The 16,483-nt window shown below is 35.1% G+C and overlaps 1 protein-coding gene across 9 annotated transcripts in view; it reads right to left on the bottom strand.

Annotated features, from left to right (window-relative positions):
* Positions 1-501: 501 nt before the first annotated feature.
* Positions 502-16,483, bottom strand: part of LOC142337042 (inward rectifier potassium channel 4-like) — a 29,236-nt gene continuing 13,254 nt past the window's right edge. For 5 of the 9 annotated variants that reach the window (XM_075386086.1, XM_075386085.1, XM_075386090.1 and 2 more), the window contains exons 3-8: positions 13,605-13,654; positions 12,730-12,992; positions 12,034-12,195; positions 8,249-8,590; positions 5,657-5,867; positions 502-822 (exon numbers count right to left, since the gene is read on the bottom strand). In XM_075386086.1, coding sequence (XP_075242201.1) covers positions 645-822; positions 5,657-5,867; positions 8,249-8,590; positions 12,034-12,195; positions 12,730-12,992; positions 13,605-13,654 — 1,206 coding nt within the window. In that variant the 3' untranslated portion in view covers positions 502-644. The remainder of the gene's footprint in view (positions 823-5,656; positions 5,868-8,248; positions 8,591-12,033; positions 12,196-12,729; positions 12,993-13,604; positions 13,655-16,483) is intronic. The other 4 variants (XM_075386093.1, XM_075386094.1, XM_075386092.1 and 1 more) reach the window with 3 other exon arrangements.

Genomic DNA, 16,483 nt, shown 5'->3' with positions numbered 1-16,483 from the left:
TGGCTGACTTAACTTGGCTGGATTAACACCTGGTTCTCAAATCACACCAAGGCTGTAGTTTCTGATTACACTCATTCGACCGTTTTTTGAAACTAATGCAACCCTGTTGATCAGGAGTTTTATACGCATAGGGCACTTTTTACACACCTGTAAAAACCTCAACATAGAGCAATACGTTAATCAACCTGTTGGCGACTGTTTTTATAACTTTTTGAGTGTTGGGTGAAAATACCTCATACAATTTGAGCAGTAAAGATTGCTGTGTGAATATAATTCCCATTGCTGCTTTGTTGCACCCCGTAAAAGAAATAGCAGACAAAACACAAAAATTTTTAACTGAAAAATACAAATTTATAAGGTTATATTTTTCGGTGTTCCGATGATATGTATTTTATGTGGTCTCTTGCAATTAGGGGTAAAACATTTCGAAATGATACAGAGTAAGCAGTGGAGGGCTATTTAGTGTGTCACACGGTGGGGGGGGGGGGGGGGTCTGTTGATGGCAATGTCCCCACATTATCTAGTCACAGAGTGTGCTGTGGAAATTTAAGTTTGGTCTACGGATAAGAAAAAGTTTCTGGCCTACGAAACCATTCCAAGATCAAAGATACGAAAGAATTTCTAACAACGCCACGATTATTTAACTAAAATTTAGTTTCCTGTTTTGAGCCATTTGTATCGTTATCTGGGTTGTCATTTTCGGCAAGTTGGAGCTGTTCTAGCTCTTCGGCTGAGCAGACTTTTTGATTTTGTCCTTCGTAGAGAGAGTCGAACAGAGCAAAGTTTGCAATGTAACCAACTCCTCGATGTTCTATGCAGTTGCTGAAACAGGAAAGTGGTTATCATCGAAAAGGTGGTTATGCGGGGGGGGGGGGGATGGGGGGAATATATTCTTGATCAGTTTTAGTTTTGTGCCATCACTTATAATATAATATGCTTTTAAGCTTTCATTAACTCTTTAATAATTTCTAATTTCGAACGACGGGTTGTCTTTATAATAGAGATCACTGAAAATGGAATTTAAACCTTGAGGGCTGAAATTTGGGGGTAGGGCTTTTTAACCGCTGAAAATTGAAACGCAATAAAGAGTTATTCAAATATGTTTATCTGATTTTCAACCTAATAATCTTTCTCTCTGAATCTATGAACAAATATCAAACGATGAAATGTAAATGCTTATGGGGTTTCAAAACGACTCCCAGCTGTGATATTTGTTCAGATTATGCTCATATTTGATCATCTTCAAATCTAGACACAGTGGAAACTGACGACCGACATAATGGGTTAGCTTTCGCGCAAATACACAACTTGGCGCACAAGAATATCGTACAAGAATTTATCGTAAAAATTAGTTTTTTGAACAGGAACGCAAACTGGCAGATCATTCATGCATTTGAAGGCTGAACGTGACGGTTTTCAGAGCTCGCTTATTTTTCTGAAATTAGACTTGGAATATCATGTTTCAGTACTGAAGTTCTATGATCCGGGATATCGGAAGCCAGCATTAGTACAAGCATTGAGCGACACTAAGAGTAACGATTTAAAAAATAACAAGACCCAGACAACCATTCGAACCCAAATACAACTTTATAAAATTGCTAATTTTAACTCAGCAGGATTCAATTTGTCATTGCTTTGGCGGGTTATTTTGCCTACTAAATGGTAGCAAAAAAAACTGCATCACAAAAGAATCACTCGAAACAATTTTTTGCTTTTATGGGTTGTCGATCATACAAGAGAATCATGCGAGGTCATAAGCGCCTTAAGGTGGTCTGTTATATTTTTGTACATAATAATGACAAATGCTGACCTGCTAATCTTAACGAAACAAATTATTTCTCATAGTAGGCAATTTAAACAACCATAGACGTATCGAGACTTTTTGTGGGCATATATAAAGTTTCAGGGCAGCCTAAAAAATCTGACATATGCTAGTATTACGAGTATTTAAGAAAACAAGGAGGCTCCCTGAAGTGCAATGGCAGCTAATGCCCCAAACCCGCTCATCCACATGGGCTTGTTTCGATTGTCTACCAATTGAAGCAGATAAGACTGCCTCTGAATTAGCTGTTCAAAGTTTTTGTTATTTAAACGCTGATCACTTCGTATAAAGGGACGTACTTTTAATCAAAAAGGGGGTTAATAAAAGTGAAATTAGTTTTCTTTATTTCACTAGAACGAACACTAGAACAAATCAAGCAAAATTAAATCAGCTCTAATGCAACTTCATATTCGGAAAAAAGAATATTTTATCATGCAAACAGCAACCACTAATTTTTACTGAATAACAAGAAAATGAGATCAATATCTCAACTTCTATCCCGTATTGAAACTAATTTTCAGAGTGTAAAAATCTCTCATGTAACAACTTTATCATTAGTATTCAGCTAACCTTATTTCTCACTAATCTAGCTTATTAGACGCTAAGAACCCAATCTAAATAAATCAGTGAGTGCAGAAGCATTAAAAAACAACTTCTGCAATCACTTATAAATCTAAAATTAGAATGCAATTTGAAATAGAGGTCACACAAGCTAAACGATCATAAGCTAAGTCGTGAATGAGGTATCTCAAATTTGATCTTGATACTTACCAACGCTTGTTATTACAAATCAAATATAAAATCACGCACAAAAAAATGAGAAAAGAGAAAAGAAACAACAAATCCAGTGTAAAATTCATTTCTAAACATTCATTTTAAAAAATCAGTCCGAAAATTTGAAAGCCAAATACAATCAGACAGAAATTTGCAAACACTAAAGTTACTAGGAACATGGACCACATATGTTTGATTTTGAAGCAACTAAAACTTTTTGTTAAAGAGAATAATTAACAAATTGAAAAAACAAGATTTTAGAAAAAATTTTTTTCCATAATCTGTTATTATTTTTGAAAATGATTACAGAATTTTCTAAAACCCTTTGAGGTTATTTGAACTCTGCAGCTTCAATTATGGTGCATTTGATAATCAGATGTTTCTGTAAGCAATCAAAAATATTAATATGTCCAATTGTAAACAATAAAATTTTAACCAAAAAAACAAATAAAAGAAAAAAATATAAAAACATTCCAAAAATTACAACGCCATTTTGTTTTATTTGTATCTATGATCAGCTATCGATTGAAAGAGTAATTTATATTCAGATATATCACATGATTAACTTACGTAGATTTAATAAGTAAGGTTGGCCAAGACAACGAAAACCAAATATGGTCAGAATCTAATTTTACTTGTTTTTTTTAAAATTTGATTTTGTGCAGTCATAAAAACAACCATTTAATATTCCTATTCATTGATAACATTGTTTTGTTCCATTATTGAACTCAATGAGACTTTTCATTACCTAGACTGTAACAAAACTAAAAAAAAGAAACATAAATATTTGAACGTAGTCAACGCAAAAAAATTATCAAACGTGAAGCTTTTTTACTGTTAGTTAGACTTCATGAGAGTTTCAATTAGACTTGTCAGAATTGAGACCCAGTAACAATACAACAGAACAAGAAAACAATTAGGAAGATTTCATTGAACGCATTCATTTAGTGTCAAATTCAATAATATTAGTTGTCGCAGACCAATTCAGACAAGAACATATATTGGGTACTGTGTCGAATGCATCGCACTTATTATACTTCACAAGAAACGAAGAAACGTACGACAAAAACCAATCCAGACGTCAAATGGCCACAGAAGGTAAAAACTAAATAATGGCTTTGAAAAGTAAAAAAAATCTTAATCGAAATCCAAATGTGTCTTAATCTAAAAAAACTGCGAGACCAAAAATGGCCTGAATATCACTTACTAAAACCCATAATTATTAAAAATGCTGACATAAATCTGCAAAATTAACAAATTAAAAAATAGTTCAAACATTTGAACAAATTCAATATGAAATTAATAGAAAGCACAAAAACTCTCTAACCTGAGTAAAAAATTTTGTTCGGATTGAACATAAGATATCGTCAATTTTTGTCGCTTTTACTTCACCAAAAATGATCAGAGTCCTTTAGTCTTTTTTGGTTTTGCCCTTTTTTGACGATTTTAAATGAAAGATTCGGTTCAAGAACTTTTTTGAAGATCATTGGTTTGGAATTTCCTTGTCGGCTACCGAAGTCGATCTGTCCAATACTTGTTTTGGGTTGCGGACCTCATCTTGTGTAGCAATTATATCAGTCCTGTTGGCATTTTTGTTTGTTAATGAAATTACAACATAACAACAAAAATTGGCACTTACTTAAATTCTTGACGATAACGACAAAAACGACAACAACCAACAATTCTTACAAAAAATCGACGATAACGACAAAAACGACCATAAACGACAGTTTGTCAAAAAACACAACGAAACCAACAAAAATACCATAACAGACAATTCCTGCAACAAAAACCAACAAAACCATTAAAACCAAATAAAAACGACGCTTTTGCGTCGTTTTACTAGCGCGAGAGTTTTTTTGGCCATGTGTTACCGAATTTAATTTCTATAAAACTGTTTCACAACATAGTCGCTCTCTTAATTGCTAATTTTTCTGATGTTTGTCCAGCATTTCAATTGACTGAATGTTTTTTTCCGCGTTGAGAGAGAATAATCTTCGAAAAATAATCCGAACAATCTAGTTTTATACATATTGAAATCAAGCAATTCGGTACCAAAGTCTTGCTAGTAAGCCATGAGATTTCGACGAGGGAATAATTGCGAAAAGATATTTTATATCTTTAAATATTGCTAAATGGCAAAAAGTACGTTTTGCCTGAGAGAAAATGTACTCGAATTTATCGCTGCTATCCATTATAGTATTTAGGGTGCAATTAATGGAACGTACCAAAAAAACTTAATTGTTAAATAGTTGCTTTTAGTCCCTCCCATTTTTTATTGTGGATTAAAAGTAAGTCTTATCTTTTACTTAAGTTTTACAAGATAACCGTCTTTTGGTAGGTTCTTGCAACATACCCAGTTTAAGCAACATCTTACTCGATAACCCTCATACTTCATAAGCAAGATTATTGCAAGATCTCGCAAGATAACAGTTGGAATTGAACTAGGGAAAACTTGCAGATTAGCACTTACCCATATCATGATTTATTCATGATACAGATGGTTTTCTGAATTGAATCTTAAATAGTTAAGAAACATATTTCGAAACCAAATTTGACGATTACTACTGATTGACTAAATATTTTCAATGCATTTGACCATGCCTCAGAGGCCCGTGCAACTCTATATAAACCTATTACAACTACAATTGAGATCTCCATGTGCAAAGAATGCATTTATATTTTTTCGGGCTTTGCCTGATTTCTAACCAAATTTCAGGTAACTTGAACATCACAACATGGAATTTATGTCATCAAATTTTCCAACGCTTATCCTATCAGAAACAAAAACTATATATCCCCCATCTCTGATTGGCTAATCTAAAAAGTGGAATAGTTGAAAAAAGCGATCACCGCAATGAAAATTTCTGACAACAACCCGACTGCGCACCATTTTTGCTGGTTTTGATGGTTAGACGAACTAGTGATACTTTGAATAATCAGATTTTTTTCATCGACCAATTACAATAGGGCTGCAGGCAAAAATTCTCAATTTTTTGTCAACTAAACCTGCATGTGATTGTTTCTAGCGCCAGGTTAAAGAAACGGATGAGAGCTAACGTATAGTAATGTCCCCATACAATCTCAGCCGTGGTGTATGAAGTTCTGCACTGAGCAGTGACTCCGATCTGCTCAATGTTTCCCTCCAGTACCACCAGGATCTCAAATGACTGAGAGCTGAGGTTGGCCTTGGATACTTTGTACAGAGGAGACTTGCTGTTGATGATGTGTCGGATGATAATTGGGGTCACCACCATGATACGATCTTCACCTGAAATGATATTATTCATAGGTTTAGACTTCGACTTATGAAAAGACCGTGCTCGACCCAAATAGCCTATAATGACTTTAGCTCAACTTTAGCGAAAAACTGGACTTTAGCTCGACCCAAATTGTCATGCTCGGCTCTTGCTCGCCTCAAACTAATAAATTACAAAAAAATGATTGTCAGATCATGAGTAGTGCAAAAGTTTTCTCATTTTAAGTACAATTTTATTGCCCACTATTGCTTATGGGTATGGGTGGGCAGTAAGAAATAGGATTCTTGATCTGTTATTGCAATTCTGAACAAAAACGCTAATTACTCAAAAATGCTTATAATTTTAAAAATTGAATTTTCATAATTTTTGCAAAAAAAACAAACCCTGAATTTTCGCATCTTCATAGCTGATATGAAGAAGGTCATTTCATTTAATCAAGTAATGCGGCAAAATAGTCCTGTTGCGATAACTGTCTTATCTTTAAAGTTACAAAAATTCTGAAGTTTTTGGTTACTTTTTAACTATGTTTTAACATGGACTGCTTTGGTTTAATGATTTTTAAGTCTTGGACTGTTGCTGCTTCAGTATGTGCAAAAGCAAAAAAGTGAAATAAGTTCAAACCTTGCAAAAAAGCAGGCTTATGAAAAAGATTTTGCCGAAGACATTGCTCGATCGAAATATTGTCTTTAGCTCGACTATTTAAATGTTTTCTTTGACCGTGCTTAAACCATAAGGCCTATTAGAAGAAAATGTTTGACCGAAAATGCTCATAAAAAGTCTCTTGCTCGAGAAATTAAATAAAAGACTTTTCTTCGATTTTAAGTAAGAAGCTCGACAATGTAATTTTAGTTCAAGAAAGCTTGCCCTTCTAGACTTTTTGAGTCTTTTCACATGCCGAGGCTTAAACCTGGGTCAAAAGAATGATAGTCAACATTACCATTACAATGAGTTGGCAGGTATGAATTGGTACATTTAAACTTATCGAAGTTTACTTACCAAAATGGGTTCTAAGCGCCTGTTAATCACTTAAATAGAATATAATTGACTAATTATTCAATGCCAAAAAATCCAATGTGCAAAATTGAGGATACCATTTACCGAATTGTTTGCCTTCCTTCTTTTCTGTCAACATTCCGATTACTTTAGTTCTTAAATTTTTCTTGCATATAAAGAAGATAATTTCTCTCAATTCTCTTATAAGGAAGAAGAAACAAAACCGTTGGGAAAATCTACTTTGAAATGCTGTTTTCCATGTGTGAAGATTTCACAAATAGATTTTGATTAATAACCTCAGCCAATTTAACTACCTCTCAACGACCTATAATGAAAACATAACAGGAAAATAAATCTGGGCTCAATATTTGCTTTATATTTTTTGGCCAATAATTTAATGATCTTCCATACTCGTTCGACAAGTTATGTCTTCATAGTGTTTGCAAAAAAAAACAGGAAGCAAGATTAATTTTTTGACAAGACAATTCAATTAGGGCAGTCTATTAATGTGCATATAGTAGAGAATATAGAGAATATAATAGCGAAAAAGTTTATAAAGAGTAAATACTAAAGTCCAGAAAGTTCAAACTAATTAATTTGAAATCTGCCCAATGTTCTGGAAGAGATGACTGCCTTTTTGTAACAAAGATTCAAATTCAAACTAACTAGAATCTAACCAAAACTAAGTTAGTTAAATTAGTTAATGCAACGGCAAGTACAGCAGAGCGGATATACAGTTACAAAAGCAAACTGCATAAACGAAGTATCCGGACAGATTTTGTAACCACTAATTGATTTCCTAATACAAAATGGTCAAGAAGGTGGAAGTCACTATAAAGATATGAACGATCCCTTAAAAACTCGCTTAGCAGTAAGAGCAGTTTCGAAAAAAAAAACACTTAAGTTTATATAGGAAATAAAACACCTAATAAAAAAAACTCACGGGGCCTTTAGTGGCCCGTGGGAATTGATAGGAAAGTATCAGAACCGATTCAACTATCACGGCCCAAATTAAATTTTAGAATGGGTTTTTTCCGCGGGGTTTATGTACAAAAGGCGCTGTCTGATCAATGCTGAAAATTGTCTGAGTCCGATAGTGATCATAATTAACTCTGAATGAGGATCTCCCAACTGCATATCCTTAAAATCCAGTAACGAGAGTTGCACATAAAATCATTTGAATTTGATCAGAAATTTTTTGATCTCATGGAGATAATTTTTACTTGAACTGATAGGAGTTTGATTCCTTCTTGGTCAGATTTTGCGCGACAGTCATCTTGACCAATTCAACTTCCAGCAAACAGGGTATCAAGAATATTATATGCTCGGTACAAAGACCTCTCACAGTGGAAAATCCATCCGTTATTTGATTGTGTAGGTGTTCAAAATGGGCTCTCACCTGTATCATAGCCAACATTCATATCCGTGAAGGTGATGGGCATTATTTCACCCTCCTCTGTTCTGGTCTCTGTCACAAAGTACAGCCTCACGTGAGCCTCAAACATGTTGCTGTTGATTCTGAAGTCACCCAATCGGAACATGAAACACAGATCTCCATTGTAAAGAGCAATCGAGGCCTTCTTTGAAAAGGCAATGGTCCATTTCCGTTTGTTAGATCTGACCATTTTTGAGAGGGTGGTTGCTATGACGACAGAGTCGAATATGATGCCAATGATAGAGTGTATCCAGAGCGCAATGATTGCTGAGGGGCAGTTTTCAGTTAGGGTTCTGTAACCGTAGCCTGAAAAAAAACACTCGAACCAGGCAGGAAAATCAAATGTCACGTAATATGCGATACTAATTTAATTTAAAGCAATCAGAAAGTGTTTTGAGTACGAATTTTCTAGTATGAAACTGCGTTCATATAGAGCACCGTCGAATACAGAGGCGTGTTTTTAGGAATGTATATTTCTAAAACTATCTTAACTATCTTAGAATCTGCCTACTATACTCCTAAATTCTCATGAACTGTTAGTTCTTCATGGCATTTATTCTTAAAATTTTAATAATGCCCTTTTCCGAAAAAAATGATAATCAAATTTTCTGACAATTTTAGTCAGAAAACTATCAAGCGAACAAAGAACAGACTGTGCAACAAGCCTTTAAACAGTGTTGCGTAAGAAAGTGAACCGCAGGAGTACGGAGGGCCTTTATTGTCTAAAATTACACAGTCGAGATTCCTCGTTAAAGTCGAGGGAAACCATTTCATGGATAAAGGAAAAGTCTTTTCATAGAGGTTTTGGGTCAAGCTTGGTTTTTTCATGAGTAGAGAAACAATATTTTAGTAATTTGGCCAAGGAAACATCAATCTTCAGTCGAGCATTGTCTTTTCATGGTGTTATTTTTAAGCCAAACCGGATTTTTTTTTGTTTCTGTACATAATGAAACATTATCCAGAAACATTGCCGGCAGATTGCCCGAAAATAGCCGCGATAGAAGCTTGTGGCCTACCATGAATTGAAACAACTAAAAAAATAAGATTGACAGATCGACCACCAGCTTTTTAATAAACCACTAGACTTTTTGCTTTTTGGGTTAGATTCGGGGTGTCATTTTTATGAGACACATTTGCTCTACAAGGAAAAAAACCCTAATGGAGCTTTTTCAAAATTAATATTCGATACTAGAGCTCAAGACTCTACTACTCAGGAATTAGGGAAAATAAGTTTGGCACTACTTAGATGCACAAAATTAGTAAATGTTCATAAAATTTAAAGTTCCACAAGGGAGTTCAGAAGTCATTTTTTTTTAGTGAAATAAGTCATGCAATTGACCTGAAAGCAGAAATGACGTCACGAACACAAATTTTAACTGCAAAGCAGTAGAAATCACTGAAGTCATTGAAAAAGTCAACTCCAAGAAGTCAGGGTAAGACAAAACAAAAACCAGTTAGACGATAAAAAAATTAGGAGCGCAATAGTAGCCGCCTGGAATTGCTGACGCGGCTATTAAACAGCAACAGAGCACTCAGCGCCATTGCACCAGAGCAGTCAAATTTAAAAGACAGTTAAAAAACTGATACAAGAAGAAATTTTCAAAAAAAAATTAAGATAAAGCGATAAAACGGTTTTCGCAGCTGGACTATGTCGCCATATTACTTGTTTGATTGAAACTATGTAGCTTATATGTTGCGATCATCTTTCATTTACCAACTTTAGCTACGATAAAAAAAAATTATGGGGTTTTTCAATTGTCATCTCTTCCAAATTCATAAATTACCATTTGCTTCAGTCTAGTTTTTCGGTAAAGTTGATTTAAAGTTCTATTACAGGGTATTTGTGTCGTCTCTTCATACACAACTTTTTGGTCGAGCGTGCTCGTTTCATTAGTCAAAGTCTAAAGATAGAAGTATAGACAAATGATTAAATTTTATTTGTGACTCGCCTTAGCCGGTTCAATCTCCAACAGAATTCAATTGAGAATAATGCCTGACCCAAATGCCACTTACAGAGGACAATCATTCTGGTATTTTAGTTTTCGCGTACTCAAAGTTTAAAGCTCTACTTTCACCCCGATTAGTTTAACCCGCCATATTTTAACCCTTCATAGCATCATATCATTTCATCCCGCTGATTACATTTTAATTAGTAAGTTGTAACCATCAAATTGGCACTAACATTCCTATCCTCAAGCTAGCTTAAAAATCTTTAAACTAAAGCTTTTTCTACTAAGTAATACAATTCTGGGATCTTTTCAACAATCGCCCCCTTTTACAAAATGGGGGCTATTCTTGAATAAAATTTAATTGAGCGATTTATTAATCAACCAGAGACAACTAAAAACTTTCCACGTATGCGCATACTATGTTAAACTAAATAGAATAATGTACGCTATGCTATGTTAATTAGCCGAATTGGAACACCAAAGCAAAAAGAATTTCCAACTGTCGGGTCGGGGGGCGCGCTTCGTGCGCGTCGCGGTTTAACCGCGATAACCGACCCGCGAATTCCGGATTACATCCCACAGCATCCCCATTTGTATTCAAATTTCAGAGCATTTATTATTATTCAAATTTCAGAGCATTTATTAAATTTAATTATTGCATTTAAAATATTTTTGACACCAAACAGTCACAATTAGGCTAATTCACAGTTTAACGAGTTTTGTTAATTACTTCAGCGCTAATTATGATAACATACTTCTTATCAATTTTGACATACGTCAATGCTAATGTACAGCTTGTATTTTGAATCTGCATTTAATTATCCGAGGGATTATTATGCAATGAGTTACCAATTCGGTTTTCATTAATTTTTGTCAATTAAATATGTTGTTAAAATGTATGGCGAAAAACTTGACAACTTATACCCGGGTCGAGCGCAAAAATTTTACATAATATTACGTCAATTAGCGCTGAAACGTTGTAAGAATTGTATTCAAGTTTCAGAGCATTTCTTAAGTTTGATTATTGCATTTAAACGCTTTTTGACACCGGTTCCTGAATTTCGAACCCATTAAATTGCTCTTATATTAACTATTAACTTTTGAAAAAATGCGTTGAAAAGCGCTGAAATGCGATGAAAATATGTAAGAAATCCGCTGAATTTTCAGCGCTTTTCTTACATAATTTCACCGCATTTCTTCCTTAACTGTTTATTATCATAAAATCAAATTAAATGGAAACTTTTTCTGGAAGCTATGACGAAATGGATTGAGTGATGGCTACGGCACCGGAGACCAGGGTTCGAGTCTCAGTCATCGCTATTTTTTTTTTTAAAATCAGTGGTTTTCAGCGCGTTTCTTGCAAAGCTTCGGTGCATTTCAGCACATCTCAGCGCAATTTCACGCTTTTCAAAAAGGTTTTTACGCTGAAATTTTTGAAAAATCCGTGCATTTCAGCGCATTTCTTGCATTTATTAAAAATTCTTGACCCGGGTATTGAATGCAACATAACTCAGCGAAATAACTCATGAGCATATTTAACGCAACATAACTCAGTGAAAATTGCTATTTGCCAATTAATGATGCAAGATTATGCGGCCTGGCCCAGTGTCTGGCTTGAGTCTGCTCTGTCAGGCAGAAGGTATTCAAAGTCTGTAGGGGCTGGCTCATACCTAATTTTCGGTCTGTTCGATCTAGACAGTTCTATCGGTGACACGAATCCGTCTAGCCCATTCCATTCCTGTTTTGGACCGAAGATTTTATGCTGGGGATGATACGGAGGAACTACTTACGACAACTTACCTACAGTGGTTTGCGTCTCTAAAGAGAAAAGAAGGAGTCCTGAAAATCCCTTTACGTTTAAGAAGCACTTGGACTCGTGCTCGTTGTGCTTCTCAAAGTCGTCTGTGATGTGCATTATGCAGTAGTACACAACAGCAAAGAAAGTCCACGTCATCATAAACCCTAAAATGGATCCAAGTTCTTTTTTTCTTTATATTTTGAAATGATAACTATAACTGTCCAGATTTTAGCCCAAAAGACGCTGAGAAAAAAGGAGGCTAAATTGACGCGGCTATAAAATTGTTGTCGTGCAAAACCTGAGATGGTATCGGACTGTCAAAACTCTGAGTAATAGCTGTTTAATGTGATAAGAACGGACATCACATCTTTGTTAGTAACATCAACGAGTGCCTAAATATTGTTGCAAGCTTTACATGCTATGAATTTTGACTAAACAGTCAATTTGGTCTTAAGTACGTTAATACAATTCACGCTGAATGAAAATCACCGACCATTCTTATAAACATATACTATAAACATATTTAAACATTTTGGGTCGGGCACGTGGTATGACCAATGATCTTATTGCTCCCCCCTCCCCCTACCCCACTGAGCCTCTCTCTGGTCTTCTTAATAATTCAAAGTTTGATCAGCGACTAAATACTGGACAACGCTGTGATTATTGGTCATGCGAAAATTATTCTGGAGTATACGTACAAGCTGAGCAGAATAGAATCAGATATCTCCATTTGAAGTCCACAATGGTGATGAACCAGTCTTGTACCAGTCTGGCCTGTCTGTGGTGGATGTTGGTGAATTTGGTATTGAGACGACCATCACTCTTTCGACACAGACGTCTTTTCCCATTCGGTTTTATACTAGACGCTCTTATCGATTGGGTGATTGAGATTTCTTCCAGGCAAGTCTCATTTGAAGAAGAAGTGCTTTGATTGGCTTCCGGATTGGTTCCGTTCTCACCTAGGAACTATTTCTAACCCCCTCCCCCACCCCCTCAAAAACAGTTTTTAAACTAATTTAAGCATAAGTTGGGTCTTTCCCATTATGACCCCCCCCCCCCCCCCCAACACACGCACGCACGCACGCACGCACGCACACACACACACACACACCACACACACACACACACACACACACACACACACACACACACACACACACACACACACACACACACACACACACACACACACACACACCACACACACACACACACACACACACACACACACACTATAAAACCACTAAACTGAAGGGGCTATAATTTATATAATGGGGAAGACCCTCTAAGTTCTTAACTCCTGCTTTTTGCTAGTTTGTTCTATTTTCAGCTTGTTTTCAACTTGTGTGACACTGTCAGGGCTGCTTGTGTACGAATCGAATGCATCACTAATTGTGTAGAATTTGTAAATATAACGTATACAAACTTTTTGACCATCAGACAACTAATTAAGAAAGAATTAGCATAAAACAACGCATTATGAAACGCATGGTAAAAAAAACTCGACATCCGTTTTGCTTCCCTGAGGAGGATGGGTAATGAAGGGGGATTTGAGTTGCGTGAAATAGTTCCTTCTGTTGGCGTATTGTGTTTACTTTGTCGTTTGTTTACAACAGAAGAAGCAAAAGCAAGTCGACAATAAGACATATTTCTTCAATAGTTAGTTCATTAGTTTCTCTATAAAAATTATGCTCTAAAGTAATTATGAAAAGACACCACGATTCAACCAAAATGTGATCTATAAATTTCAACTGATTTGGTCTATGCTTGCACCATTTTGGCGCACATTTTCATTTTCACTCAAGGATTAAGTATTCTTGATGATAACATCATCGAGATGTTTATTTAGCGTTGAATAATCTAATTGATATAGAGCTTCTAAGTGAGCGACATTTTTGATCAATGTACCACCCAAATTTAAAGTTTGGTAAAGAACGTTGATCAAAACTATCGCTCAGTTAGAAGCAAGCTTGGCGTGACAGAATTTGGGACTAAGAAATAAGGTCATTTAAGGCGTTTTGGTGATTACAATCTCCTTAACAAGACTTGAGTTTAATTTTGTAAAAAAAACAGGACTAATACAAATGGACAGATGATCATTTCCAGAACTCAATTAACCAATCTATCTAATCGAGTTACCTGGATTAATCCGAAGTTCCGCATCCTTCTTTGTATGTAAATCATTGTCCCGGCATTTTTCATTGCTCGTGAAAGAAAAGACAAATATAAGAAAAAAGTTTTTATCTAAATTGCACAAACGTTTTTAACATTACTTCAATTTCTCAGGAGTTTCTTAAGATAATTCAATTTTATCATCATAAAAAACTACTCTAGGGGCTGGAGCTGAAAGCAAACGTAGTTTCTGTTTTGTACTTGAGCAAGCGTAGCTTTTTGAATAGGAGTGTGGAATAGAGGGAAAATTCAATTGCAATAAATTTCTGAAACTCCTGAGATATAAGTGATATTTATAAATCTCGACTCAATATATAAGAAAGAAAGTCTAATTTGTCTTGTTTCCATCTGTTTTTTTTTGTGCCATACGAAAACCGCACATCGATAATGAGTTAATATAGAAAAAACTACAGCAAACATCGGATCAATTCATTCATGATTAGTTGACAGATTTTTTATTAAGTTCTGAAGATGAAAACGTGCAGGTGTGTTTTATCAAAATAATTTTTGCTTTTTTAAGTAAAACAGCGAGTGCTGCCCTCCAAATTGACATTTGTATCTTATTACATCGTAAACAATATTTGTTCTGGTCAAGAAACACATGTTATTTCATCCTGAATTTTTTTGTATTTAATGTATCTATGTGAATTATGGATCTAGTGGCCACACAACTTTTGGTAACCGCAATTGTTTAAAAGTCTATATCGAAGTTTTTTTAACATTAGTTCTCAATGAGTTGTTAGTAATCGCATTTTCGTCAATTTAAACTAAGTGCTGAAGCCGAGCTTATTAAACAAATAACGAAACGAACTCGAGGCCAAACTAAACGCTAGATGTAGAACAGCATGATAACAAGACAAACATTAATGTAACTGAGGGCAAATTTGCAGTGCGCTTTGCTGCATGGAACAAAGAAGGGCCCGGAGAATATCTGATTCAACAAGGGATCAAATTGAAAATCAACCCAACGGCAATAACTCATTTTGGAGTAGTTCCATGGGAGTTGCCAATAAACAAGGTATACAATGTTGGGGAACATATCAGTCACTGAGGATGTTCTTTCAATAACTATATTTATTGTCGAGCAGACACTGAAAGCAGGAACGTTGACTCAAGTCAGTTCCAACGCTGATGTCTGTTAAGCAATGACTTTTTAAACATTTTACATGGCAAAAAAATGTTCGCTCCTCCTATTTACTATATGTGAATTGATTTTTTCACCCTCGAAAGCTTTTTTTGGAAACACAAGCTTATACATTTTTCTTGGAGAAATTTTGCATAAATTGCCAACTTTCAATACTTTGCAAAAGTTGACAATCTAAAGCAAACGTAAACTTCAAAGAAAGCGATCTTGTTTGGGCGGGTATATTGTAGTCTCATTTTTATAAGGGATTTTATAAGCAACAAGCAAGGATATTGTAATTTCGGCCAAGTTACGGAGATCACTGATGGGTATGAAGTTTTGATTTGGTCAATTAAAGTATACTCATGAATTAAAACTCAAATCAAGCTCGAACTACCTCACTTTCATCAAATCAATATTGCGACCTATGTACCAATTGAGAAATCTATTAACAAATAGCGTCTGTTTCTCTAAATTTTTTTGCGAATCGGTTTCTTGTCGGTGCCGAATGTTCAAAAAATATGATTAACAAATTTCCACATCTATTTTTTTACACAGAAAAAAAGAAAAGTGAAGTTGTGGAAAGTGCTCACTTTTATCGTCAGCATTATCTAATTCCTAGCAAAAGTGTAATTTTGGCTTGTGAATGCATATGACTAGCAGCATAAAACGTGCTTGAAAACGCCAAAATTAATTGAAACTCGCGAAATTTGTCTTTTCAAACTGACATATTGTCCGTACTGAAACACATTTCTTAAGCCGTAAATTACTTGTTGCGGTGTCTGATTTTCGTAAATCGTCTCACTGTTTGCACACTACACCACAACTTCGACTTATGATAACACAATAAACCTTGTTATTTGAAATCTTATCTTCCGAGGAAGATTCAGATTTTCAGTTGCTAATTCTGGGTCTAAGGCTTTTCTACGTTTGCTAATGATACAGTCTTGAAAAATTGCACAACGATAGCAAAAGTATAGAAACCCAATTAAAGTGAAACAGGTTAGCTGTTCAGAGAACGGAACGATTAGCTATTGGAATTATTCGATTAACAATTAATGCAATGCAACAATGTAACGGGTTATACAGTTCACCCACGTTTACGCATAAAACGTGGTATCTGGTCAGATTTGAATTCTCTGAAACGAACTGGGTAG

Source organism: Convolutriloba macropyga, chromosome 3 (genome assembly GCF_964194025.1).
Source record: "Convolutriloba macropyga chromosome 3, txConMacr16.3, whole genome shotgun sequence".
Lineage (NCBI taxonomy): Eukaryota > Metazoa > Xenacoelomorpha > Acoela > Convolutidae > Convolutriloba > Convolutriloba macropyga.
This window is presented reverse-complemented; position numbering and strand designations above follow the sequence as displayed.